This window comes from Vicugna pacos, chromosome 14 (assembly GCF_048564905.1).
Source record: "Vicugna pacos chromosome 14, VicPac4, whole genome shotgun sequence".
In the NCBI taxonomy this organism is placed as follows: Eukaryota; Metazoa; Chordata; class Mammalia; order Artiodactyla; family Camelidae; genus Vicugna; species Vicugna pacos.
The window spans coordinates 15,018,895-15,045,296 of NC_133000.1; the positions used below are offsets into that span (position 1 = coordinate 15,018,895).

At 33.0% G+C, this 26,402-nt stretch overlaps 1 protein-coding gene across 1 annotated transcript in view; it reads left to right on the plus strand.

Moving 5' to 3' along the window:
• KPNA3 (karyopherin subunit alpha 3) overlaps positions 1 to 26,402 on the plus strand; it is a 79,983-nt gene that overhangs the window by 33,818 nt on the left and 19,763 nt on the right. The window contains exons 2-10 of the mRNA XM_072976212.1: positions 1,094 to 1,138; positions 14,264 to 14,353; positions 14,540 to 14,569; positions 14,656 to 14,708; positions 14,845 to 14,940; positions 17,783 to 17,868; positions 24,172 to 24,258; positions 24,625 to 24,794; positions 26,093 to 26,137. Of these exons, the coding sequence (XP_072832313.1) occupies positions 1,094 to 1,138; positions 14,264 to 14,353; positions 14,540 to 14,569; positions 14,656 to 14,708; positions 14,845 to 14,940; positions 17,783 to 17,868; positions 24,172 to 24,258; positions 24,625 to 24,794; positions 26,093 to 26,137 (702 nt within the window). The remainder of the gene's footprint in view (positions 1 to 1,093; positions 1,139 to 14,263; positions 14,354 to 14,539; positions 14,570 to 14,655; positions 14,709 to 14,844; positions 14,941 to 17,782; positions 17,869 to 24,171; positions 24,259 to 24,624; positions 24,795 to 26,092; positions 26,138 to 26,402) is intronic.

Below are 26,402 nucleotides of genomic sequence, written 5' to 3' on the forward strand. Positions count from 1 at the left end.
TTAAGTGTCGTAGTTATTGCAGTAAAACATTTTTTCTTTTTAGTTCCAGTAACAATTGGATTAGATGCCCATATAGGCAGATTTTTAACAGTAGTGCAATTCTGATCTTCAAGTGAAGAAAGACAAAGCTCTACAGAATGATCAAATAGCAAAAGAATCATTAAATAAAATAATAGCATACTGGATGTGGCAGTGTATTAAAATTATAATATACCATGACATGTAGCCTTTATGAGCCTCTATTCTGAAAATGTAAGCATTTACCATACTTACATATGTAATAAAATAATCCATCATACCAGTATGTCAAGGGGAGAAGGGATATCTAGTCATTTCAGTAATTCCTGTTGAGACACTCCGGATAGATTCTCTTATTAAACTTAGAAGGATACTTCTTTACCTTTTGATGAAAAGTATCTATCCCAAACTTACTTTTATTTTTATGTGATTTTTAAGGCTATGACAAAGAGTCACTTTTTTAAAAAAATGAGTCATTTGAGATAGAATACACTGATGGCAGGCATCAGAGATCAGCTCTGGCTGACTTAAGCAAAACCATAATTTATTGGAAAAACATGGGGAAGTTCATAGAATGAGTAGGGACACCAGTTAATTGGGAATACAAGTCCAGGACATAGGCACAATTCACTGTCTTGTCCAAATACTCCCTTTAGAAGTTAATGTGCCCTTTTTTTTCATTCCATCTTACTCAAGGTTCAGAGTTATAGGAGAGAGTTCTGTTGGCAAAGTTTGAGTCTTAATGCTAGGAGAGAGTGAGATTCCATCAAGACTGTACACAGTGGAGAATATATTAGATCCTTGAAGAAACCTGAGGGTAGTTCAGAAAGGAGAATGGATCCGAGGCAGCCATGCTTCACCTCCCACTCCTCACAGAACTAATCAACAGATACCCAGTAAAATAGACAGGAGTTCTGGCTTTTTAACCTCCTGTAGTTCATCATTTAAAGTCTAAAACTGATTAATACTTAAGAATGCAATCTAAAAACATTTTTAATCTTAAATGCCTAAGACCTTAATTTATATAGCAGTATCAATATTTAGATATTTATGAATTTTTGGTTTTTCTTTTCAGACAATGCGAAGACACAGAAATGAAGTGACAGTTGAACTACGAAAGGTAAGAGTGATTTGTGTTTAATAAAAAGTAATTGGATTTTTCTGAAGTTAAAATTTTATATAACTCGAGTAATGAAAATACTATGGCAAATCAGTGGTCATCCCTAAAACTACACAGCATAAAACTGTATTATTAAATAGTTTATAATGGCATAGACTTATAATAGGTTCCATTTATTGAAGTACCAGGTACTGTATGAAGTTACTTGATCACTGTCACTGAAATTTTCACAACATCTGTTGTAGTTCAGATGTTTTCTTAATATCCTCTTTCTATGGGCTATGTGCTGGACAGAATTCCTCCACCTTCCTTATACAAAAGGTATATACATAACTTGTTAAAGATGTTTTAGAAAAATAAAAGTAGAATTGCCTTATATCTTTTTTTTAATTTTTAAAAACTGAAGTACAGTCATTTACAATGTGTCAATCTCTAGTGTACAGCACAGTGTCTCAGTAAATGCATATATTCATTTACATTTTTTCCATTAGAGATTACTGCAAGATATTGAACATAATTCCCTCTGCTATACAGAAGAAACTTTTTTTAAAAATCTGTTTTTATATATAGTGGCTAACATTTGTAAATCCTAAACTCCCAAATTTATCCCTTCCCACCCACTTTCACCGGTAACTGTAAGATTGTGTACTAAAGTCTGTGAGTCTCTTTCTGTTTGTAGATGAATTCATAGTGTCCTAGAATTGCCTTATATCTTACCAATTGAATGCAACTGCTGTTAAAATTTATTTTATTTTCTTCGATTATTTTTGAATTATCTTCATCAGATTGTGTTTTCATACAAGCACATTTTAAGCAAATTTTAACTGTCGTTGAAGAAAGTATGCATAATAAATTCTGTCTATTTACATGTACATTTAAAAAAATAGATTTGAAACTTATTTCTAAATCTTAGTGTTTGTCTTGGATTAGATCCTTTTCTTGATCTGATTTACTCGTGAAACTCATATATTAAATTACTGCCTTGAAACCTTTCAGTTTTAGAGAGAAGGAAGGTCTTGATTCTGAAAGTACACATACTCTCAGTGAGTCATTAGAATTAAATAAACCTGTGCATTTATTTACTCAATAAGTATTTATTTAATACCCACTTTGTGTCAGGAATTTTTGTTCAGCATCGATGATATACTCATTGGTATAGTATATAGTTCCTGAAATCTTCTGTAACCCTCTCCCCCATTTTTATTGAATTTAAAAAATACTTGCTAATGCCTGTGTTCTTTCAACTCCTTAATTTCTTCATGAATACTTACAGATGAATAGCAGTGATTTGGCAATCATATTTCAAGTTTTTTCAGATCCTTAGGTCATTTGGACCGCAGAAGTGAACTAAGCCTTAGCTTAATGAAGTGAGTAAGGTGAGCTCCTTGCCAGTCTTAGCACTTTGGACTTAGCTTTTTTTTTTCCCCCCTTTTTAACTTTTTGTTAACATACAACATACATGCAAAAAAGTCAATACAACTTAAGTGTATAGCTTAATGAATTTTCACAAAGTAAACACATCTGTGTAACCAGCTCCTATATCAAGAAAGAAAACATTACCTGTATCCCAAGTTCCCTTCTCAGGTGCATCTGTCCCCTAAAGGTAACCATTATCCTGATTTCTAACACTGTAGATTATTTTGCACATTTTGCACTTTATGTAGACTGGTGTGTGTCCTTTTGTGCCTGGTTTTTCATTCATCATGTGAAGATCATTCTCTTTGTTAGAGGCAGTAGGAATAAAATTGGAAGCAAGTAATTATTCTTTTTTTTTTTTTTGTCATCTCTTTATGAAGTACATATGAAGAAATACACCAGCAACCCCCAGATCCCCAGTAAAATCCGCTTTACTTTCCCTTAACTTTTTGTGCTTGGAATACAACTCTAAAACTTTTGTATTGATCCTGGTATTTTTCAGAACCTTCCCCTGTTTTAAGTTGTTTAGCCCTTCTGATATGCTTATAAATCTAAGCTATTCACTTATATTTATATTTGGTGATTTGTTCCTTACAAAGTTGTGCTGACTTCTATTTAATTTATAGAGTTAAAATTTTTTGCTTGTCAGAGTACATCTTTTTAAATACTCATCTTGATTACCTTAGAGACCTTTCATCTCATCTTTTTTTTTCTCCTTCTGGATAACATTATTTCCTTTCTAATTACTCTGATTAATTCTTGAAAATCTTTGTAGGAGGATCTAAATGAAATTAACTAAAGAAATCTTAAGCAATTCCTTATTTCACACTTAAGAATTCCCTGAGTAAATAGCAGAAAGTGAACCCTTCCTGAAACAAAGCCTAAACATTAGACAAAACTTAATTGATTTTAATGCGAGTTTACAGAAGTGTGGAGAGCCCTTCAAGAGAAGATTCCTCCATTCTTTATAGTCAGAGTGTCTGCCTCTGATTCCAGCCTTGCTATCTGTACTGCTCCTTTGAGGAGAAAATCACAGCATTGTTATTACTGACATTGAGATTCTTGAAAACACAAGAATAGAGAACTAGTCCCCAGTGTTTCTTAGATGAGCTCTACCTCTTTCTATTAGATGGTAACCTTCTAACATGAAGATAGTAATCACACTTCCCCCAACCTCTCGCCTCATCCCAGGTCTCTCTCCCAGCCCACCTGAAAATACCTACTCAAATTCTCGACATGCAGTTGGTACTCATTAAATGCTCAAATCCAAGAATTTAATTGAATTATAATAGCTTAAAATTCTTCTTAAATTTAAATCATTTATTGAAATTTTAAGAAAAACATTTTAGATATAGAACATTGCTACTCAAAAGTCCTGATATGTGACAAGTTAAGGAGCTTGTGTCAAAATATTAAACAAGACACTACTTTCTTTACTGAGAAGATCTTTCTCCCTAAGTAAATAAATGATGGAACTAAATGGTGTGTTTAGTTTCACAGTTGGTTTCTAGCACAAACTCCTTATCTTGTAACAAACTTGTAACAGTTCAAGGACTTCTGGCCAATCTAATAATCATACTTAATGATGCTGATACTAATCTATCAAAATTGAAGGTGAGATCTAGTTATTAATATATACTGCTTTACTGGCCTCAAATTCTTTTTGTTTGAATTCTCTTTTCTTCCTTTACCTCCTTGATTTCTTGCTTTCTTATTTAATTAGGCCCTTATGCATTCATACTTATGCAGAAGTCTAAACTTCTGTTTTATATCATGCTGTAAACAGAGTTACATAGGAATTAAATAACTTGCCTAAAGTCATACAGCTGAAAAATGTCAGAGCTGAGCTCTTAACCATTATGTTATGATGCCTCATACATTTACAGTGGTAAATGTTTAACTGAATAATGCTTCATAAATTGAAAATCAGTCCAAAACCTGTCACTGGCATTTATAACTTTGACACATTTATATTATATTCTCTTGATGATTGATCAGTCATATATGCCATAGGGCTTTACTGTCATTAGATCTGGGGTTACAGCAAGTCAAGTTCTTACATAAAGAAAAACACCACCAGAATGCCCTGTTGGACAGATCAGACTAGTTGTTTGACTTTTTAGTAAAATATCTCTTTTTTAAAATATCCTGAATTCCCCATGTTAACAAGCTAAAGAAGAAAAATCATATGATCATATCAGTTGATGCTGAAAAAGCATTTCATACCCTTTCTTGATAAAATTTTCAAAAAATTATACATAGAAGGGAAAATTACCTAGAGTTGATGAACAGCATCTGCCAAAAACCCATAGCTAACATCTTATTTAATTGTGAAAAACGAAATGCTTCTCTCCTAAATCTGGGAACAAGACAAGGATGTCCATTCTCACCACTCTTATTTAACATTAGTGCTGAAAGTTCTAACCAGTGCCATAAGTCAAGAAAAAGAACTAAAAGATTGGTTTGGAACAGAAGAAATAAACTGTCCCTATTTGCAGATGACGTGATAATCTATGTAAAAAATGCTGAAGAATCTACAAGAAAAAAGCTTCTAGAACTAGTAAGTGATTTCAGCAAGATCACACATAAAAGTCAGTCACTTATAAATGCTAATAATGAGCTTTCAGCAACCAAAATTAAAAGCACGATACCACTCATTGGTCACTCCAAAGAAAATAAAATGCATTGGTATATTTTAACAAAACATGTATAGAATCTATATGCTGAATATTATAAAATGCTGATGAGAGAAATCAAGTAAGACTTAAGTAAAGGGAGAAACATGCACTGTGGTCATGGATTAGAAGACTTAATATAGTAAAGATATCTATTCTCAAATTTATCTATTGTTACCAAAATCTCACCAAGGTTCTTTGTAGACATAGACAGTCTTATTCTAAAATGTATATGGAAAGGCACAGGCTCTGCAAGAGCTAAAGCAAATCCTGACAAAAAATAAAATAGGAGTCATTGCTCTTTCCAATATTAAAGCTAATGGAATAGCTAGGATAATGAATACTGTCTGGTATTAGCAGAAGGATAGATCTGTGGGACAGAAGACAGAATTCAGAAATAAACCCACACGAAAACACCCAAATGATTTTTAGCAAAGGTGCAAAACTAATTCAATGGAGGAAGGATAGTCTTTTCAACAAATGGTACTAGAACATCCATATGCAAAACAAAGGGAAAAAAATAACCTCAACCTAAGTTTCACATCTTATACAAAACACAAAATGGATTCTAGACTCAAATGTGCAGCATAAAACTTTGAGGAAAAAATGGAGGCAACTGACCAGGATCTAGAGCCAAAGAGTTCTTATACTTCACCATAAACTTGTAATTCATAAAAGGAAAATCAACCATAGCAAATTAAAAAATACTGCTTTGTGAAAGCCCATGTGAATAGGATGAAAATATAAGCTAGAAACTGGGAGAAAACCATATATCCATTATAGGACTAGTATCTAGCATATGTAATAAACTCTTAAAGCTCCACAGTGAAAAAACAAACAATCCAACTAGAAAATGGGCAAAAGATATAAAGAGACATTTCATTGAAGGAGATAATACAGTTGGTAATGATGATGATTAATGCATCATTAGCCATCAGGGAAATATGGATTGAAACCAACTAAGCATATATCAGGACAGCTTAAATAAAAAATAGTGATAATGAGATTGGGGTATAGCGCAGTGATAGAGCACATACTTAGCATACATGAGATCCTGGGTTCAATCCCTAGTACTTCCAAAAAGAAAAAGAAAAAAAAATTGTAAAAAAAAAAAAAAAGCAGTAACACCAAATACTGATGAGGATGCAGAGAAACTGAATCACTCATATGTTGCTGGTGGGAATGTAAAATGGTACAGTCAGTCTGGAAAACATGTAACTAGTATATGTATCACCAGCCACACTCCTAAGCATTTACCCAGAGATAAGAAAATGGGTGTTCATACAAAACCTATACACAGATGTTGATAAAAACTTTATTTTATAATAGCTGAAACCTGGAAACAACCTGATGTCCTTTAGAGGGCAAATGGTTAAACTATGGTATATTCATGAAATACCACCTAGCTATAAAAAGGAACTATATTGATAGGAGCAACAGCTTGTATGAATTTCCAGAGAATTATGCTGGGCAAAAAAAGCTCGTAAAAAAGATTATATATTGTATAATTCCATTTAGAGAGTATTTTTGAAATGATAAAATTTTAGAAATGGAGGGAGAACAGATTAATGGTTGCCAGGGGTTTAGTTGGAGCAGGCAAGTGAGAGGGAGATGGTTTGCTTATAAAAGAGCACCAGGGGGGCATCTCCTGGTTTTAGAACTTTTCAGTATCCTGACTATAATGGTGGATACAAGAACCTATACAGGTGTTAAAATTGTATAGAACTAAATACACATAAACACACATACAGTGAATGCAAATAAGACCTAACATCTGAATAAGATCAGTGAATTGTGTCAGTGTTACTGTCCTGGTTGTGATGTTATACTATAATGTTGCAAAATGATACCATGGGGTGGTATTCTGGGCAAAGTGTATAAGGGACTTCTGCATTATTTCTTAAAACTGCATGCAGATTTACAGTTATCTCAATAAAAGTTTCCATTTAAAAAAACCCTGGATTGGTAAATTAGAGTCCAAGAAAAGCAGCCATTTGATAAGATCAGCTCAGTGTTCCTGCGGGAAAAGTAATTTGTGTTAGGTTGTCAGATTTTTACCTGATTGATGAACAAGTAATACTTTGGTGGGTTTTTTTTCTTTTAATTTTCAAAGTATGACAAACTGAGCAGACTGCTCCAAATGTAAATATAACATATAAAACTCATGGGATGAATATTCATGTAACCACCCAGCAGTAGTGTCTCTTCATAAATGTTAATATTGAGGGGAAAGTCTCTCTTTTGAGCATTTTTTTCTACCTCTTTACAAGCATTTAGACACAGCCAGAATTGGGCTACTTCTTAGAAGAAGCAAGCCATTGAATATCTTTAAGAAATAAAAATCTGTAGCCACAACCTGGGTTCAAATCTTAACTGATATTTCCTAGGTATATAATTTAATTTAGCCAGATTCTCTGTGTCCCCATTTACTTATCTGTAAAATAAAGATTTAAATTTTACAGGAACTAAAACTAGATAAAGATTTAAGACAATGAAGATATTGCTGGGTAAAAACAGATTTAATTATTTCAGGTTTGAAATGTGGCTGGTAAATAATTATCTATCTTTTTCATAATATTTAAAAGAAGTAACTGCTGACATCAGTTCCACAAATTTAGTATAGAATTGCAAGCCACTTTTTCTAAGATGAAATGAAAAAGAAGAATTTCAGGATATAAGATTAATAATACAGAATTTATTAACTCAAAAAAATTAGGTTAAGTCATAAGAAATTGCCCATAATTAACCTTTTTGATATACAGAGTGGCAATTCCATGTGGTTCAACCAATTATCAGAAAACAGAAGATCTAAAAAGCGTTAAGTATATGCACAGGTTAATAGATTAATAATGGATTTCTAAAGGAACTTTAAAAATGGATCTAATCTATGTGTGTGTTTGTAGATGAGATAGATGTTGAAACCAGGCTAGTTCCCATATCCTCTGAGCTCCCCTCCCACTTGACAAAAGAGAAAGATACCTTCTCTGGATGCTGAACTTGTGAATTATCTAGGAGGGTAAAAATCTCTAAATTATCAATTACAAGTTGAAGTTACTGGTTTTGATGAAGCCTCCTTTAATGATTAATCAAATCACCAGAAACCTACCCAAAGACTGATTATCTTTCCTTGGCTAGTAAATTAATTTTATTAAGAGTAAAAAGTATAACTTTCATGCCCTATTTGGGACTATGTTAGGATGTTTTCAATTCAAATGCAAAGGTTGTTACTTAATTTTTGATAAAAGAAACATTTACTAAGAAGCTATAATAACAGTTAACTTGTATGCACCTAATAACATATGTCCAAATAGATATAAAGCCAAAATTGACAGAATTACAGGGAGAAATTTGTCAAAGACATAATCATTGTGGGAGGTATTTTAGTCAACAATAAACACCCAATTAATAGGAGATTAAAAGGTGGATAATTTAATTTCCATATATTATCTAATGAACACATATAAAACCCCACACAAATTTGAAAATTGGTTTTGTAATAGTATAAAGCCATATTTGTTGCACCGTATATTGTATACACTCCATAATGAACTCAAAGAGATATCTTAGGATATTCTAAAATTTTTGACAAAAACACAGTGACAACTTAACATTTCAGATACCACAGAATTATTAGACCTTGAGATAGTTCACAATTTAAACATTAGATTGCACTGTCTTTTTCAATCACATATTTTGTCTGAGTGAAATAAATTTTTTTTCTTTTCATTTCTATGTTTCTACTTCAAAGTACTATTTGTTGTTTGGACCTAACTACTCAATAAAGGAAACTAGTATTATCTTTTGCCTACACTATGAACTGAGAAAATTTGGGAAACTCTGGAATAAAGCATATGTCAGCTAATTTCAGAGTGTTGTACAAACTGTGTTCTATTATCACAATAAAATTAAATTACAAATCAGTGAGTAAGGCAGTTACAAAAACCTTAAAATTGTGAAAAGAAAAAAGTAAGCGCTTCTAAATACCTTGGGCATCAAGAAATGCTAATGGAAATTAATAATGCCAAGATATGATCAATAGGAAGATATTGCATGTCAGAACCTGTGGAATACAGTTGAAGTGATATTTTACAAGAGAACTTTATAGCAAGTAGAGAGAAAGGAATATAAAAGACATTAACTCATATATAGCATAGGTTTCAAAATATTAGTACATGACTTAGTCTTTGCTCCATGATGAACCACTCCAAAACTAAGTGTCTTAACACCACAGCCATTTTATTCAGCTAACAATTCTTTGAGTTGGCAAAGTGATTCTTCTGGTCTGGGCCAGTTCTCTCTCTGCTGGGCTCCATCATTCATCTCTAGTCAGTTGGTGGGTTAGCTGGTGACTGGATGAGCTAAGATGGTTTCACATGTTCCAGCTGAGACTTTGGTTGTCCTTCATATAGCGTCATCCTTGAGCAGACTTACTTAGAGTTGTTCACATGGTAGTTCTCTAATTGTAAGAGCAACAAGAGAGGACACGCTCGGTTGTGTAGGTACTTTTCAAGTCCATTTACTTAATGTCCCATTGCCAAAGCAAGTCACACAGCCAACCTAGAATAAGTGCAGGACCCAGCTATCCAGGGGCATGGATATGGAAAAGGGAATTATAGCCATTTTTGCAAACAATCAACCACAATTTGAATGTGAGCAATTTTATGCCAATAAATTTGAAAACTTAGGTGAATTTTAAAATAATGAAAGAAATTATATCAGTAGCTAAAAATTTAACCTCTCCCACCCCCTGAAAAGAAAAGGTAACCTTACAGATGGAACTCTGGCAAACATTCAAGGAACAGATAATTTCAGCCTAATTAAATGATTTCAGAGAAGGTAAAGAGGGAACACTTAACCAGCTCATTTTAGGAGCTAGCAAACCATGACACCAAGAACCAGACCAGGACAGCATGAGAAAAGATGCTTATAAGCTAGTTTCATTTATAAACATAGGTGAAAAAAATCCCCAATAAAATATTAGTAAATAATCCAGTAATGAATATATATATGTGTATGTATATTTATTTTTTAATTCCAAGAAAGGTTTATCCCAGGACTTACAAGGTTCTGAGTTTAACATTAGAAAATCAATTAATTTACCACATTTATAGATGAAATGGGAAAGTTATATGCCTGTTTCAATAGATGCAAAAAAACACACAATTTAATAAAATTCAGCACCTATTTGCAGCTTAAAAAGATTTTTTTTTAATTTAGCAAATTAGGATTAGAAAGGAGCTTCCTTACCAAAAAAAAGACAGCAAACATAGCATATAATGACAAAATGCTATTCCTGGATTGGGTGTCTGTGTATAGAGGAGGTTTTAGTTGTGTTTTTGCTTTGTATTCCTTTTAAGCCTGAAATACGTGGGAGAGTAGGAGGAATGGAGGGAGTAAGATCTCTAAAAGGCCTTTGGAAGCTTGATTATTCAGGCTTTGGAATAGTTAGAGGGAGCAGAGCATGAAAATAGAATAGGATCAGGGTTAGAATAATTTTTGTTTTATCTTTTTTAACTCTGCTGAAACTTTTTAAATGGATTAAATTCTAAGAGATGCTAAAAGTTATTATATGATATAATAGATTTTAAGATTAACTGTTACAGATCACAAACTACAAAGCATAGTTTTTTTTTTTTAATTTGGAAACAATTTCAAACTTGCAGCTTGAGATTCAGAGTTGCAAGAATAGTACAAGAAAAACCATACACTTTTCACTCAGCACCCAGCTTCCTTGATTCTTAGCATTTTTTGATAGTTGTCTTATTCTCACTGTCTCTCTGATTTTTACATATATGTAACTATATATATAGTTTTATACACACACACACATGCACACACACACACACACACACACACACTTTTTCCCTTGAACCAGTGAAGCTGCAGCATGGTGCCCCTTATATACCCTTATATCTCACAAAAACGTATAACTTCCTATGTAATCTTAGTGCATTTGTCAAGTTCACATGGGTAGATTTCTACTATCCAAATCCATAGACTCCATTCATGTTTTGCCAGTTTTTCCCAATAATGTCCTTTAAAATTCAAGACCTGATCTAGGATTAGACATTACAATTAGTAGTCATGTTTTTTAAGTCTCCTTCAATCCAACAGTTCCTCAGTTGTTACCTTTCATGACTGTATTTCTAAAGAGTACAGAGTGGTTTTTTAATAGAATGACTGATTTGGATTTGTCTGACTTTTCTCAGTTTGTTGTTATTATTACTACTACTACGACTACTACTACTACTACTACTACTATTATTTTAGTCCAGAATACCACAAAAGTGATATTGTTTTCTCAGTACATCAGAGCAAAAGTCACAAAATGTTAATTTTTCCTTTACTCTTGATGGTAACCTTTGCCACTTGGTCAAGATTCTGTCTGCCAAGTTTTCCCAATATAAATCATTAAGTATTTTGTGGGAAGCCTCTTGAGGCTATAAAATATCAATGCATGGATTTTAATATATGTGGAATGCATAATTTAAAAATACTGTAGAATTAATTATTTAAGTAGTTACTAAAGAAGTATACTGTGCTATAATTGGAAATTGGTAATCTCCTAAGGATTAGCATGTATATAAGTATCAGTTTGTTTAAACATGCTTGCTTATACATAGTACAAAAGTAAATGTCATGCAGATAAGCCACTAAGCTTCAGATACATATTTCTAGCTTTAACTTTCTATTTGATCTGAATTATAACATTAATTTTCATACATCATCAGTAACTTTCTATTATAATCAAACACTTCTATAAATATTGTATTGAGGACTAGATAGTAAACCCTTGGAAATTTTACACCAAAAAGGATCTTGAATTGCCAAAGCATTACTGAAGAGAAAGAAAGAAAGACTGGAGGAATAACTCTCCCAGACTTCAGACAATGCTATAGAGCTACAGTCATCAAGACAGCATGGTATTGGTACAAAAACAGACATATAGACCAATGGAACAGAATAGATAGCCCAGAAATGAACCCACAAACTTTTGGTCAACTAATCTTTGACCAAGAAAGCAAGATTATACAATGGAATAAAGACAGTCTCTTTAGCAAATGGTGTTGGGAAGACTGGACAGCAACATGTAAAACAATGAAGCTAGAACACTCCCTTATACCATACACAAAAATCAGCTCAAGATGGATCAAAGACTTAAACATAAGACAAGATACAATAAACCTCCTAGAGGAAAATATAGGCAAAACATTATCTGACATACATCTCAAAAATTTTCTCCTAGAAGAAATAAAAGCAAGAAAAATGAAGCAAGTGAAACCGACAAAGTCTTGATCTCCAGAATATATAAGCAGCTCATACGAATTAATCAGAAAAAAACCAAACAACCCAATCCAAAAATGGACAAAAGACCTAAACAAGCAATTCTCCAAGGAAGACATACAAATGATCAATAAGCACATGAAAAAATGCTCAGTATCACTAATTATCAGAGAAATGCAAATCAAAACTACAATGAGGTATCACCTCACACCAATCAGAATTGCCATCATTCAAAAATCCACAAATGACAAATGCTGGAGAAGCTGTGGAGAAAGGGGAACCCTCCTATGCTGCTGGTGGGAATGCAGTTTGATGTAGCCATTGTGGAAAACAGTGTGGAGATTCCTCAAAAAACTAGGAATAGACTTACCGTATGGCCCAGGAATCCTATTCCTGGGCTTATATCCAGAAGGAACCCTACTTCAGGATGACACCTGCACCCCAGTGTTCATAGCAGCACTATTTACAATAGCCAAGACATGGAAACAGCCTAAATATCCATCAACAGATGACTGGATAAAGAAGAGGTGATATGTTTATACAATGGAATACTACTCAGCCATAAAAACCAACAACATAACGCCATTTGCAGCAACATGAATGTTCCTGGAGAATGTCATTCTAAGTGAAGTAAGCCAGAAAGAGAAAGAGAAATACCATATGAGATTGCTCATATGTGGAATCTAAAAAACAAAACAAAAAACAGAAACAAAAACAAAAAGCATAAATACAAAACACAAAGAGACTCATAGACATAGAATACAAACTTGTGGTTGCCAAGGGGGCAGAGGATGGGAAGGGATAGACGGGATTTCAAAATTGTAGAACAGATAAACAAGATTATACTGTATAGCACAGGGAAATATACACAAGATCTTATGGTAGCTCACAGAGAAAAAAATGTGACAATGAATATATATATGTTCATGTATAACTGAAAATTGTGCTCTACACTGGAATTTGACACAACATTGTAAAATGATTATAAATCAGTAAAAAATGTTTAAAAAAAGGATCTTAGAAATCATTTAGTCTTTTATCTAATTTATTTTGACTTAATTCTATAAACAAACTAAAACCTTAGAGAAAATTGTAATTTATCCAGTTATATATTATGTGAAAAGGCCCAAGTTGCCACTACAAAGAGTTGAAATCCCGTAAAATGTAGAAATATTTTTGTTAGTAGAGAATTCTTGTTGTAAAAGCCAGATAGCAAGAGTTTAAATCTGAGATAATGGCAAGTAGATGGCATTTATGCTAATGAATTCCCATTCTCCACACTCCCAACAAACGTACAGACCTTAACATTTGAACAGTGAACTTTTTCTCATTAACCTGACTTCTTAATGAATTGCTTTAGGCTACCAATAGCAATAAGTTGATGAAAGCTAGCATACTAGTTGAAATATATTTGTTAGACTTTTGTAATAATAATAATGTATCCCCAAATTTAAATCTTCACTGCAGATTAGGAGGCACAGTATTAGTCAAAACAGTTGGTGCTTAATAAATTGAGTGTGTGTGTGTGTGTGTGTGTATGAAAGGTGGTCTTTAAACCAGTTAATTTTGTTACCATATCCAGAATGTGGCCTGTCATTGGTTTGCAGCATACACACTTAATTCATATTATCCTTAGGTAGAGATTTAATGTTTGTTTCACAATTGCATGATAAAACTGAAATAATTTTAATAGATTTTTGACTAATAGTAACCTTCATGACTTCTTAACCACTTGTTGATTGCCTTTCAGAACAAAAGAGATGAACATTTACTGAAAAAAAGAAATGTTCCCCAAGAAGAAAGTTTAGAAGATTCAGATGTTGATGCTGATTTTAAAGCAGTAAGTTGCCATGTTCTTATAAAGTGTTTTTAAAATATTTTTTATAACAACGGGAGAACTTCATTTTTAGTCTAAGACCAATTTTACAATAATTAAAGTATATTAACTCTTAACTTTAGTAGACTATTTAATAAGTATAATTTTGCTATTAAACTCTTTGCTGAACTATTTTTTTTTCTTTTTAAGCAAAATGTAACACTAGAAGCTATATTGCAGGTATGTTGTTAATTTAATAGCCTCATTTCGAAGTATTTTGAAATTGATTTATTTTTAATTTCTGAAATTTACATTTGGTGTTGCAGAATGCCACAAGTGATAACCCAGTGGTCCAGTTGAGTGCTGTCCAGGCTGCAAGGTAAATACTAATTTGTTCAGAGAAAGAATTATGTCACACCTAGGGAGTCTTAGCTGATGGTCTAGAAGTAGTGCATTGTTATTTCTGTTCACAGTTTGAACATTGTAGCAGTTAATTTCTTATATTTCTTTTCTAGAAAGCTACTATCCAGTGACAGAAACCCCCCAATTGATGACCTAATAAAATCTGGGATTTTACCAATTCTAGTCAAATGTCTAGAAAGGGATGATAAGTAAGTATGAATTTGACTTCCTGTTCAGTTTTTCAGCTAACTGAAAATTAGTGATTGTTAACTTAACCAATGGGTTCAGTTTGGTTTTGCATTTATTACATTTCTCATTTGTCATGCATTTTAATGTAATTTCCTTATTCTCTGATCATACTCAGCAGAGCTAGAGTTTCTCTTTTTAGTTTATGAAGTGTGTGTATATTTTCTAGGAAAATTTTAGCTTATTTATTGTCTATTATAACTTATCTCAAATATTTATAGTCTTTATTTGCTAGTTGTTTTTTTAAGTAATATTTTAAAACAACCCAAATAGTGTTTGAGTCACTCTTTGCTTATGCGTCTATATATAGATTATCCTCATGACTTGAGTCAACATGAATGGCTTCCAGAACTGAGTAGCTCTTTCTTACCCTGGGAGTATTCCAGCTAATTCACTGATACTCTACAAAGTCTTTAACAGAACTCTAACTGTGATTAGTTATCTAACATCATGCTTTTTATTTGTGATAGGCTAAAAGTAAGAGGGCAGATTATAATTTTCCAAAATAGAAAGGGGAAAACACCACTTGATATCTTTTGAGGTACTGGCCCCATTTCTGTTAGTGTTTAGAGATATCTCAATGTGCTATATCTTAAACCTCATCAGTTTGGATTAACTGATGAGAATATAAGTTTGAAGTCCAAGATATATTAAAACAAAGGCTAATGTTGCATTTAAGGCACATTTAGACTAAAACTTGGAATATTTTGTTAAATGTCTATGGGATTTTCATTTAACTAGATAAAAATAGTGGTATATAAATGCTGCCACTGAGGGTTCTTATTATTTAAAAATAACTTTCTTCTGCTTCCATGGTGTTCCATAACCATCCCTCCAAAAGCCCTTACCACGTTTTTATACTATCATATATATTTCCTGTAACATGATTTATTTAAGTAAAAATAACTGTTATTTCAGTTCTTAAAAAAAGTTATATGTACCTCGGCCTTTAGGGCATTCTTTGTTTTTGGTCTGCTTTTCTTTCTTCTCCTTTTTTTTTTAACTTTCCAGTCTTTGGCATAGACTCATTTGTGTGGGTATGTCTGTGAAATACAGCATATATACAGAAGAGTATATGAAAATATGTACAGAACTGTGTAACTACCACCCAAAGTAAAAATAGAAAATTGTCAGTAGTTTTGATCTGACTTGATGGATTTGTCATGGAAAATTGTGTTATAATATAAAAGACCATAGACTTTGGAGCCAAATAGACTTGGTTTAAATTCAGGGTTTGCTGTGGACCAAACCCAGGTAGTTTCTAAGCCGCAAATACCTCATCTATAAAATTTGGGTGGTTGTGAGGAATGAAAATAATATATATAAAACACTACACAATACCAAGTTTATAATAAATGTTCATTTATTGTTTACTTGCTGCATTCATTATTTATTTTTTCTCTATCTTCTCTCTCTTTTTTCAAATGACATCTTAGAAGACTCCTTGGCTTTGTAATTGTACTTTTTACATCTTTGTTTTCTCATTTAAGACCTTCATTTTCAGTATTTTGCCAAACCACCTAGCATAACCTAAAAACCCTTTCTTCTTCCAGTCAGGGACAACATACACTGTCTCATCTTTGCTCATATCATCCTTTTATTTCTCCTCTGCCCTGATACCCTCTTATTTTGCCAAAATTCATCATGTAGTTCTTGTCTGCTCCTCTGTTCTCCCTTCTGTGCCATCTTTTTAACCTCACCACCTGCTGTATTGCTGACATTTATTCACCATAAAACCTTGTCCTTCTTGTATCTCTCTAACCTTTTGATATTAACAACCTCACTCTCTTTCTTTGATATTTATAGTTTCTTCTAAGTCCCTAACCTGAATCTTCTTGTTTTTTGCTCTCTATTACCTCTTCCCCCTTTGGTATTCTATTTAAAGGAATTTATGTTTTTCAGCTATATCCTAATTTAATAAATATAATTTCCTTTTAACAGATTTTTTCTACATCAGTCTTTAACATTTTTTAATCTGTTCTGCACACCATGCACTCCAATTTTATTTTCTTTACTTTTCAGTGGCACTCTATACTTAGTATATCTATAGAATAAATTTCAAGTTCTGAAACCTGAGATTTGAGTCCTGCCCCCCTCCACAACTCACACACTTAGATAACCTACCTTTCCAGTTGCATCCCATATTATATTTTTGCATATCTTCTTGGCTTCAGCTCTCTTGACCTCTTCCTAGTCTGTACACATCATGATTATCCCACCCATGATACTTTTATTTGTATTTCTAGCTATCAGTGCCTTTTTTTCTTTATTATTCTTTGAAAAGCTAGTTCAGTTTTCACTTTCTTTGTGAGGTCTTCCATCACTATTCCAAATTACAATGATCTTATTCTTTCAGCAAAATTATGAAGCCTTGTAATATCTCCAGTGTTTAAAGCAGATGGTGTGGTGGAATCAGAGCTTTAAGACCAGTCTAGAAGTTGTGGCAATGATTCAGATGAGATGGTGAGGGCCTCAGCTAGCACAGTGATATTAGGGTTGGTGCTATAAATATAATGAATATTTATGAGGTAAAATTGACATGACCTATTAATTAGATGTCTGTGGGAGAGGAAGGAGTCAAGGAAAATAAAGACTGACTGAATGTTGCAACTATTGATGGACATAAAGAAGTTGGTTTATATTGACTGACTTTGAGACCCAGTGGTGGACTTTGAGACATTCAGGTGTAGATGTCCAACATGGGACACAGCAAAGTGAAACTCAAAGACAAGGTAAAGGATAATCTATGGGTCATAAATGTAAATGGTAGTTATGTGTCTAAAGATTTTTTATTGTTCTTTACAGTCCTTCATTACAGTTTGAAGCTGCTTGGGCATTAACTAATATAGCATCAGGAACTTCTGCACAGACTCAAGCTGTTGTACAGTCTAGTAAGTACATTAACTTCCTTACTCGTTGGGCCTTTTTTGTTAAGGAAGGAAGTGGAGTTTTAGTGTAAAGTTTTATCTTACAACATTTTTAAGCTTGTGACTATTATAAGTTACTTTTGATAGTTGATATCTTTACCATAACTATCATTAATCTATCATTAAATAACTTTAATTGTGGTTACTAAAAAGTAAATAAGAGTTTTTTCTTTTTGGGTAGAGATCATCTCCTAATAATTTAAATTTTTTTGTTTCTGGTACCTCCAAGGTGCTGAGTAGCTTAGGCCTTTTAGCTTGTAACATAAATATTTTTAAAATTTTGCCTACCTTAAGATGGGCTATTAGTGTGTTGACCCAATCTGACAAAAGCTCTTTGAAAGATGTCACCAGGTAGTCTGAAGTGTGGCACTTAACAGACTTTAGGTGGTACTCAAGATGATGCTAAATAGTAAATGATATAGCAATAAGTTACATTGAATCAGGGAGTGAGAATACTGTTCTCTTCCTCTTTTGTTTTAGATATTTCAGTGATGTCAGGGAGAAGATTTCCAGTTAGATATTGATTGTAACAAAAGTGGAACAGATTTCTAGACTAGGGCTTTCAGTAGAGATTAGTGGGTATAATTTAATAACAGTTTTTTGTTTTCATTTAAAGTTTTTGATTATTTTCTATATGTGGTAAGTGATACTGGGATTCTATTTACAGAAGGGATAAAATGAGTTAAAATACAAATATGAGTCGATTGAAACCCTCATATATTGCTGATGAGAATGTAAAATATTGCAGCCTTTCTGAAAAACAGTCTATTGAAAGGTTAACCATAGAGTTATCATATGACCCAGCAGTTCCCCTACTATGTAGAACCAAGAGATATGAAAAACAGAAAGCCTTGTACAGAAATGTTTGCAACAATGTTACTCATAATATTCCCCAAATAGGAATAACCCCAGTATCCATTAGCTGATGAGTAGATAACAAAATGTAGTATACTATGGAATATGATTCAGCAATAAAAAAATGAAATTTTTAAAAATAAAAAGAATGAAATACTGATATGTGCTACAACATGGATGAACTTCAGAAACATTATGCTAAGTGAAAGAATCTAAACAAAAAAAACACATACTATACGATTTCATTTATATGAAAATGTCCAGAATAGGAAAATCTCGAGGACTGAAAGCAGAGTAAATGGTTGCCTAGGGCTGGGAGTGGGTAGTAGTACTGTTCTGGGTATGAGATTTCTTTTCGGGGTGATGGAAATGTTGTAAAATTAGATTGTGGTGATGACCACACAGCTCTGTACAAATACTAAAAATCATTGAATTATACACTTTAACAGATAAATTATATTGCATATAAATTATATTTCAATAAAGTGGTTAAAAAGTGAGTCAATTTTAATTTAAATGTTAAATAAATAATACAGGTAGTGCATAGATACAGCTAAAAATCCCAGAGGTAGTATACAATTGACTGAAATTTAAGAGAAAATGATCTAACTTATGCTTAGTTTCCTACTGGAATCAGTATGATACCAGTGTTTTAGAATTTGAGTTAACGTGTAAGTTATGTAAAGAGTAAGCATTATAATGATATATTATTGTGAAATATAAAGTAGGCCTGATATGAGAATAATCAGTTCTTTAATTAATCTCATGTCAGTGATTGGGATCACATTGACTGAAGTATTATATTCTAAGTTTACATGTAACATTCAGGGTAGAAACTTTTATTTAATACATTTTAGATAGAATTTCATGCTGCTGTTTTCTTCTAATAGCACAATAGCAACTTTTAGACACTGTCAGTAGGTCTGTTACTTGAGTATTACTAGAAGAAAATACTAAAGTTTATTATTCTTAGGGTAAATGTATTTGCCACATTTATCATTTAATGAACTATATTGGGCAACTGTAGTGCTCCAGGCTCTGTATGTTTTATCAGTTTATTTAGGCTGAAATGTGTAAACTCATCACTTGCAGTATAAATCGTTTTTCTTTTCTTTTTTTTTTTTTTTTACATTTTTATTGATTCATAATCATTTTACAGTGTTGTGTCAAATTCCAGTGTTCAGCACAATTTTTCAGTCATTCATGGACATATACACACTCATTGTCACATTTTTTTCTCTGTGATTTATCATAACATTTTGTGTATATTTCCCTGTGCTATACAGTGTAATCTTGTTTATCTGTTCTACAATTTTGAAATCCCAGTCTATCCCTTCCCACCCTCTACCCCGCCCCCCCCCCCCGGTAACCACAAGTCTGTATTCTCTATCCATGAGTCTATTTCTGTCCTGTATTTATGCTTTGTTTTTGTTTGTTTGTTTGTTTTTGTTTTTTAGATTCCACATATGAGCGATCTCATATGATATTTTTCTTTCTCTTTCTGGCTTACTTCACTTAGAATGACATTCTCTAGGAGCATCCATGTTGCTGCAAATGGCATTATGTTGTCGGTTTTTATGGCTGAGTAGTATTCCATTGTATAAATATACCACATCTTCTTTATCCAGTCACCTGTTGATGGACATTTAGGCTGTTTCCACATCTTGTCTATTGTAAATAATGCTGCTATGAACATTGGGGTGCAGGTGTCATCCTGAAGTAGATTTCCTTCTGGGTACAAGCCCAGGAGTGGGATTCCTGGGTCATATGGTAAGTCTATTCCTAGTCTTTTGAGGAATCGCCACACTGTTTTCCATAGTGGCTGCACCAAACTGCATTCCCACCAGCAGTGTAGGAGGGTTCCCCTTTCTCCACAGCCTCTCCAGCATTTGTCATTTTTGGATTTTTGAATGACGGCCATTCTGACTGGTGTGAGGTGATACCTCATTATAGTTTTGATTTGCATTTCTCTGATAATTAGTGATATTGAACATTTTTTCATGTGTTTTTTGATCATTTGTATGTCTTCCTTGGAGAATTGCTTGTTTAGGTCTTCTGCCCATTTTTGGATTGGGTTGTTTATTTTTTTCTTATTGAGTCGTATGAGCTGCTTATATATTTTGGAGATCAAGCCTTTGTCGGTTTCACTTGCAAAAATTTTCTCCCATTCCGTAGGTTTTCTTCTTGTTTTATTTCTGGTTTCCTTAGCTCTGCAGAAGCTTGTAAGTTTCATTAGGTCCCATTTGTTTATTCTTGCTTTTATTTCTTCTAGGAGAAAATTTTTGAAATGTATGTCAGATAATGTTTTGCCTATGTTTTCCTCTAGGAGGTTTATTGTATCTTGTCTTATGTTTAAGTCTTTAATCCATTTTGAGTTGATTTTTGTATATGGTGTAAGGGTGTGTTCTAGCTTCATTGTTTTACATGCTGCTGTCCAGTTTTCCCAACACCATTTGCTGAAGAGACTGTCTTTATTCCATTGTATATTCTTGCCTCCTTTGTCGAAGTTGAGTTGACCAAAAGTTTGTGGGTTCATTTCTGGGCTCTCTATTCTGTTCCATTGGTCTATATGTCTGTTTTGGTACCAATACCATGCTGTCTTGATGACTGTAGCTCTATAGTATTGTCTGAAGTCTGGGAGAGTTATTCCTCCAGCCTCTTTCTTTCTCTTCAGTAATGCTTTAGCAATTCTAGGTCTTTGATGGTTCCATATAAATTTTATTATGATTTGTTCTAGTTCTGTGAAATATGTCCTGGGTAATTGGATAGGGATTGCATTAAATCTGTAGATTGCCTTGGGCAGTGTGACCATTTTAACAATATTGATTCTTCCAATCCAAGAGCATGGAATATCTTTCCATTTTTTAAAGTCTTCTTTAATTTCCTTCATCAATGGTTTATAGTTTTCTGTGTATAATTCTTTCGCCTCCTTGGTTAGATTTATTCCCAGATATTTTATTACTTTGGGTGCTATTTTAAAGGGGATTGTTTCTTTACTTTCTTTCTCTGTTGATTTATCGTTAGTGTAAAGAAAGGCAACTGATTTTTGAACATTAATTTTGTAACCTGCTACCTTGCTGAATTCTTCGATCAGCTCTAGTAGCTTTTTTGTGGACCTTTTAGGGTTTTCTATATATAGTAACATGTCGTCAGCATATAATGACACTTTTACCTCTTCTTTTCCAATTTGGATCCCTTTTATTTCTTTCTCTTGCCTGATTGCTGTGGCTAGGACTTCCAGGACTATGTTGAATAGGAGTGGTGATAGTGGGCATCCTTGTCTTGTCCCAGATTTTAGTGGGAAGCTTTTGAGTTTTTCACGGTTGAGAACTATGCTGGCTGTAGGTTTGTCATATATAGCTTTTATGATGTTGAGATATGTTCCCTCTATACCCACTTTGGCGAGAGTTTTTATCATAAATGGGTATTGAATTTTATCAAATGCTTTTTCTGCATCGATTGAGATGATCATGTGGTTTTTGTCCTTTCTCTTGTTGATGTGATGTATTACATTGATTGATTTGCGTAAGTTGAACCAGCCTTGTGTCCCTGGGAAGAACCCCACTTGGTCATGATGTATAATCTTTTTTATGTGTTGTTGGATTCTATTTGCTAAAATTTTGGTGAGGATTTTGGCGTCTATGTTCATCAGTGATATTGGCCTATAATTCTCTTTTTTTGTAGTGTCTTTGCCTGGTTTTGGTATCAGGGTGATGGTGGCTTCATAGAATGAGTTTGGGAGTATTCCCTCCTTTTCAATCGTCTGGAAGAGTTTGAGAAGGACTGGTATGAGTTCTTCTTTGTATGTTTGGTAGAATTCCCCGGTGAAGCCATCTGGTCCTGGACTTTTATTTGTAGGGAGGTTTTTAATTGCTATTTCTATTTCCTTCCTAGTGATCGGATTGTTCAAGTGTTCAGTTTCTTCTTGATTCAGTTTTGGTGGACAGTATGTTTCCAGAAACTTGTCCATCTCCTCTAGGTTATCCAGTTTGGTTCCATATAGTTTTTCATAGTATTCTCGTATGATATTCTGTATTTCTATTTTGTTTGTTGTAATTTCTCCATTTTCCTTTCTTATTTTGCTAATTTGTGCTCTCTCTTTTTTCTTCTTTGTGAGTTTGACCAGAGGTTTGTCGATTTTATTTACTTTTTCAAAAAACCAGCTTTTGGTTTGGTTGATTTTTTCTATGGTCTTGTTAATCTCTATTGTATTTAATTCCTCTCTGATCTTTATTATTTCCTTCCTTCTGCTGCTTTTTGGAGCTTTTTGTTCTTCTTTTTCTAATTGATTTAGGTGGTGGGTTAACTTGTTTATTTGAGATTGTTCTTCTTTTTTGAGAAAGGCCTGTATCGCTATAAACTTCCCTCTTAGCACTGCCTTTGCTGTGTCCCATAGGTTTTCAGTGGTTGTGCTTTCATTATCATTTGTCTCAAGGTATTTTTTAATTTCAGCTTTGATTTCCTCATTGATCCATTGTTTTTTCAATAACATATTGTTTAATCTCCATGCTTTTCTTTTTTTCTCCTTTGTTTCTCTGTTGTTGATTTCCAGTTTCATGGCATTGTGGTCAGTAAAGATGCTTGAGATAATTTCTATCTTCTTAAATTTGTTGAGGTTTCTTTTGTGTCCAAGTACATGATCGATCCTGGAAAATGTTCCATGTGCACTTGAAAAGAATGTATATTCTATTTTTTGGGGGTGTAAAGCTCTGAAAATATCCACCAAATCTAGTTTTTCTATTGTAGTATTTAATTTCTCTGTTGCCTTGTTTATTTTCTGTCTGGAAGATCTGTCTAGTGATGTTAATGCAGTGTTAAAATCTCCAACTATGATTGTATTCCCATCAATATCCCCCTTTATCTCTGTTAGTAATTCTTGTATGTACTTAGGTGCTCCTATATTGGGTGCATATATGTTAACGAGTGTAATATCTTCATCTTGTATCACTCCTTTAATCATTATAAAATGTCCTTCTTTATCTTTCTTTATGGCCTTTGTTTTAAAGTCTATTTTGTCTGAAATCAGTACTGCAACACCTGCTTTTTTGGCTTTTCCATTTGCATGGAATATCCTTTTCCATCCTTTCACTCTCAATCTATATGTGTCCTTCTCCCTAAAGTGGGTCTCTTGTATGCAGCATAGTGAAGGTTCTTGCTTTATTATCCACTCTGCCACTCTATGTCTTTTGACTGGAGCATTTAGTCCATTAACATTTACAGTAATTAATGATAGATGTGTGTTTATTGCCATTTTGAACTTATCTTTGCAGTTGAATTGGTATATCCTCTTTGTTCCTTTCTTCTTCCTTTTGTGGTTTGGTAATTTTCCTTTGTATTATCATGGATTTTATTTAATTTTTGTGACTCCCTTGTAAATTTTTGACTTGTATAAATCGTTTTTCTTTATCGTAGATGCCGTACCTCTTTTTCTGAGACTTCTCCATTCACCACATCAGAATGTTTGTGAACAAGCAGTATGGGCTTTGGGAAACATTATAGGTAAGTTGCATTTAGGTTTGAAAAGATTCCAATTAAGTATCTCAGTTAACTTTTTTCCTACATTGGCATAGCCATTACACACTATGTTTCCTCTAATTTTAACATGGCTTGACTGTCTTTTTGCCTCATAAATACTAATGTAAGATATGGTACCTTTTTGAAATGGATATGCAATTTGCTATCAGGATTGGTAGGTTAAATTTGTGTTCCCCAAATCAAAATCTGGAGAAACAGCAGCCCTTGATGCCCTTGACTAATGGTGAGGAAACATAGAACATCAGTGTCCCAACATGAGTCATTGCATACATTTCAGACTTTCTCATCCTGAATGTAATTTTTTTTTAAATACAATTTTCATTTCTGTAGGTGATGGTCCTCAATGTAGAGATTATGTCATATCACTGGGAGTTGTCAAACCTCTTCTGTCCTTCATCAATCCCTCCATTCCCATCACCTTCCTTCGGAACGTCACATGGGTCATTGTCAATCTCTGCAGGAATAAAGACCCCCCACCGCCTATGGAGACAGTTCAGGAGGTAAATGAAGAATTGCAAAGGCCAGATGGTATATTTTCCCTATGTTTATGCTTTAGATTTTCATGTACAGGGAATGAAATAATGCATATTCTGATTTCATTGCAGGTATGAGATTTTTTTAAGTAGCATATCATATTTAATTTTTGATTCCTGTGAAATGAAAGTTGAGATTCTTGGGGCACCTAAAAGAATGTCAGTCCACACTAACTCTTATTTTTAAACGACTATGTTCATAAAAGGAAAACTGAAAAATACAAAAGAAAAAAATAAAATCTCGAAAGTTTTATTACTACCTTGCACTGTTGGTTTAGCACTAAAAAAATAAGGGACTGCTATAGATAAAAGTAGTGTACTTATATGCAAATATTCTTAAGTGATTTTGCGTTAAGTCCAATTGAAATTTCTCTTGATCCCTGACAAAATTCATGTTCTCAATATGATGGCACTGAACGGGTTATTTATTCTTATGCTTTTAATAATTGTCAACTTATATCTTATTAGCTTATCAATATGTTCTCAATATGCTTTGTGTTAAATCTGCTAATTAAAACAAAGTAAAATCTTGTCTGTTTATGCTAATTTGTAAACGGGTCTGAATATTTTAAGTTTTTAAAAGTCTTATGTAATCTTTAATCATTTAAACATTTCTGTGTAGAGAAATGTTGACTGTGAATCTTTAAGCTTTTTAATTGACATCTTTCACCATCTTCTGCCACCTCTTGCTCTTATGGAAAGGGTACTTAGTGATTCCCCCCCCTTTCACCCCCTTCTTCCTGATTTTAAAAAAGATCTGTAATATCTTGAGTGCAGCAAACTTTATACTTTGTACTTGTCATAATTTTTTTTTGACTAAATCTAAGGTCAAAAATTTTAATTTGACTCAAGTAATTTATTAATTAAAATCTTATTTTTTACTTTAAACAGGTAGGTGAGACAATGATGGCAGTTTTAAGAATAGCTTTTTAAAAATAGTTATACTATATGCTTGTATCTCCATTCTTTCCAGTTAACATTGTATATCATAAAGAAGATTATTGAAAACAAATGTTTTCCTTTAAGGTACATTAATCTCTTCTAGATTTATCTGGATATTTTAGACATCTGAAGTGTATTTTTGGTTTTTCAGATTGAACTTAATCAGATTTTCATTTTCCTAATACAAATTCAAACAAAATTAATGTTACTTTTCTTGCCCTGCAAATAGTATTTACTGCTTTTTAAAAAATCACAGTTAATCATTTTTACAAAGACATATTCATCAACTCTAGTGTTACTTGTTGTTTATCTTCTTTCCTCAGATTTTGCCAGCATTATGTGTCCTCATATACCATACAGACATAAACGTAAGTAAAACAAGCTTTGATTTGGGATTTTGCCCTTGATGGCACTGAACGGGTTGTTTATTCTTATGCTTTTAATAATTGTCAACTTATATCTTATTAGCTTATCAAGCTTCCACAATATATATGTAGTTTTCAGAAATAGGATAAAGGTTAAATTAAGTTTATTATCTTAAATCAGACAACAAAAATGTTAACTTTAGAGAAATTATCACATAGGTAGTTAGTTTAGTCATTTGTATCATTATTATTAGTGTTTTTAAGTGTT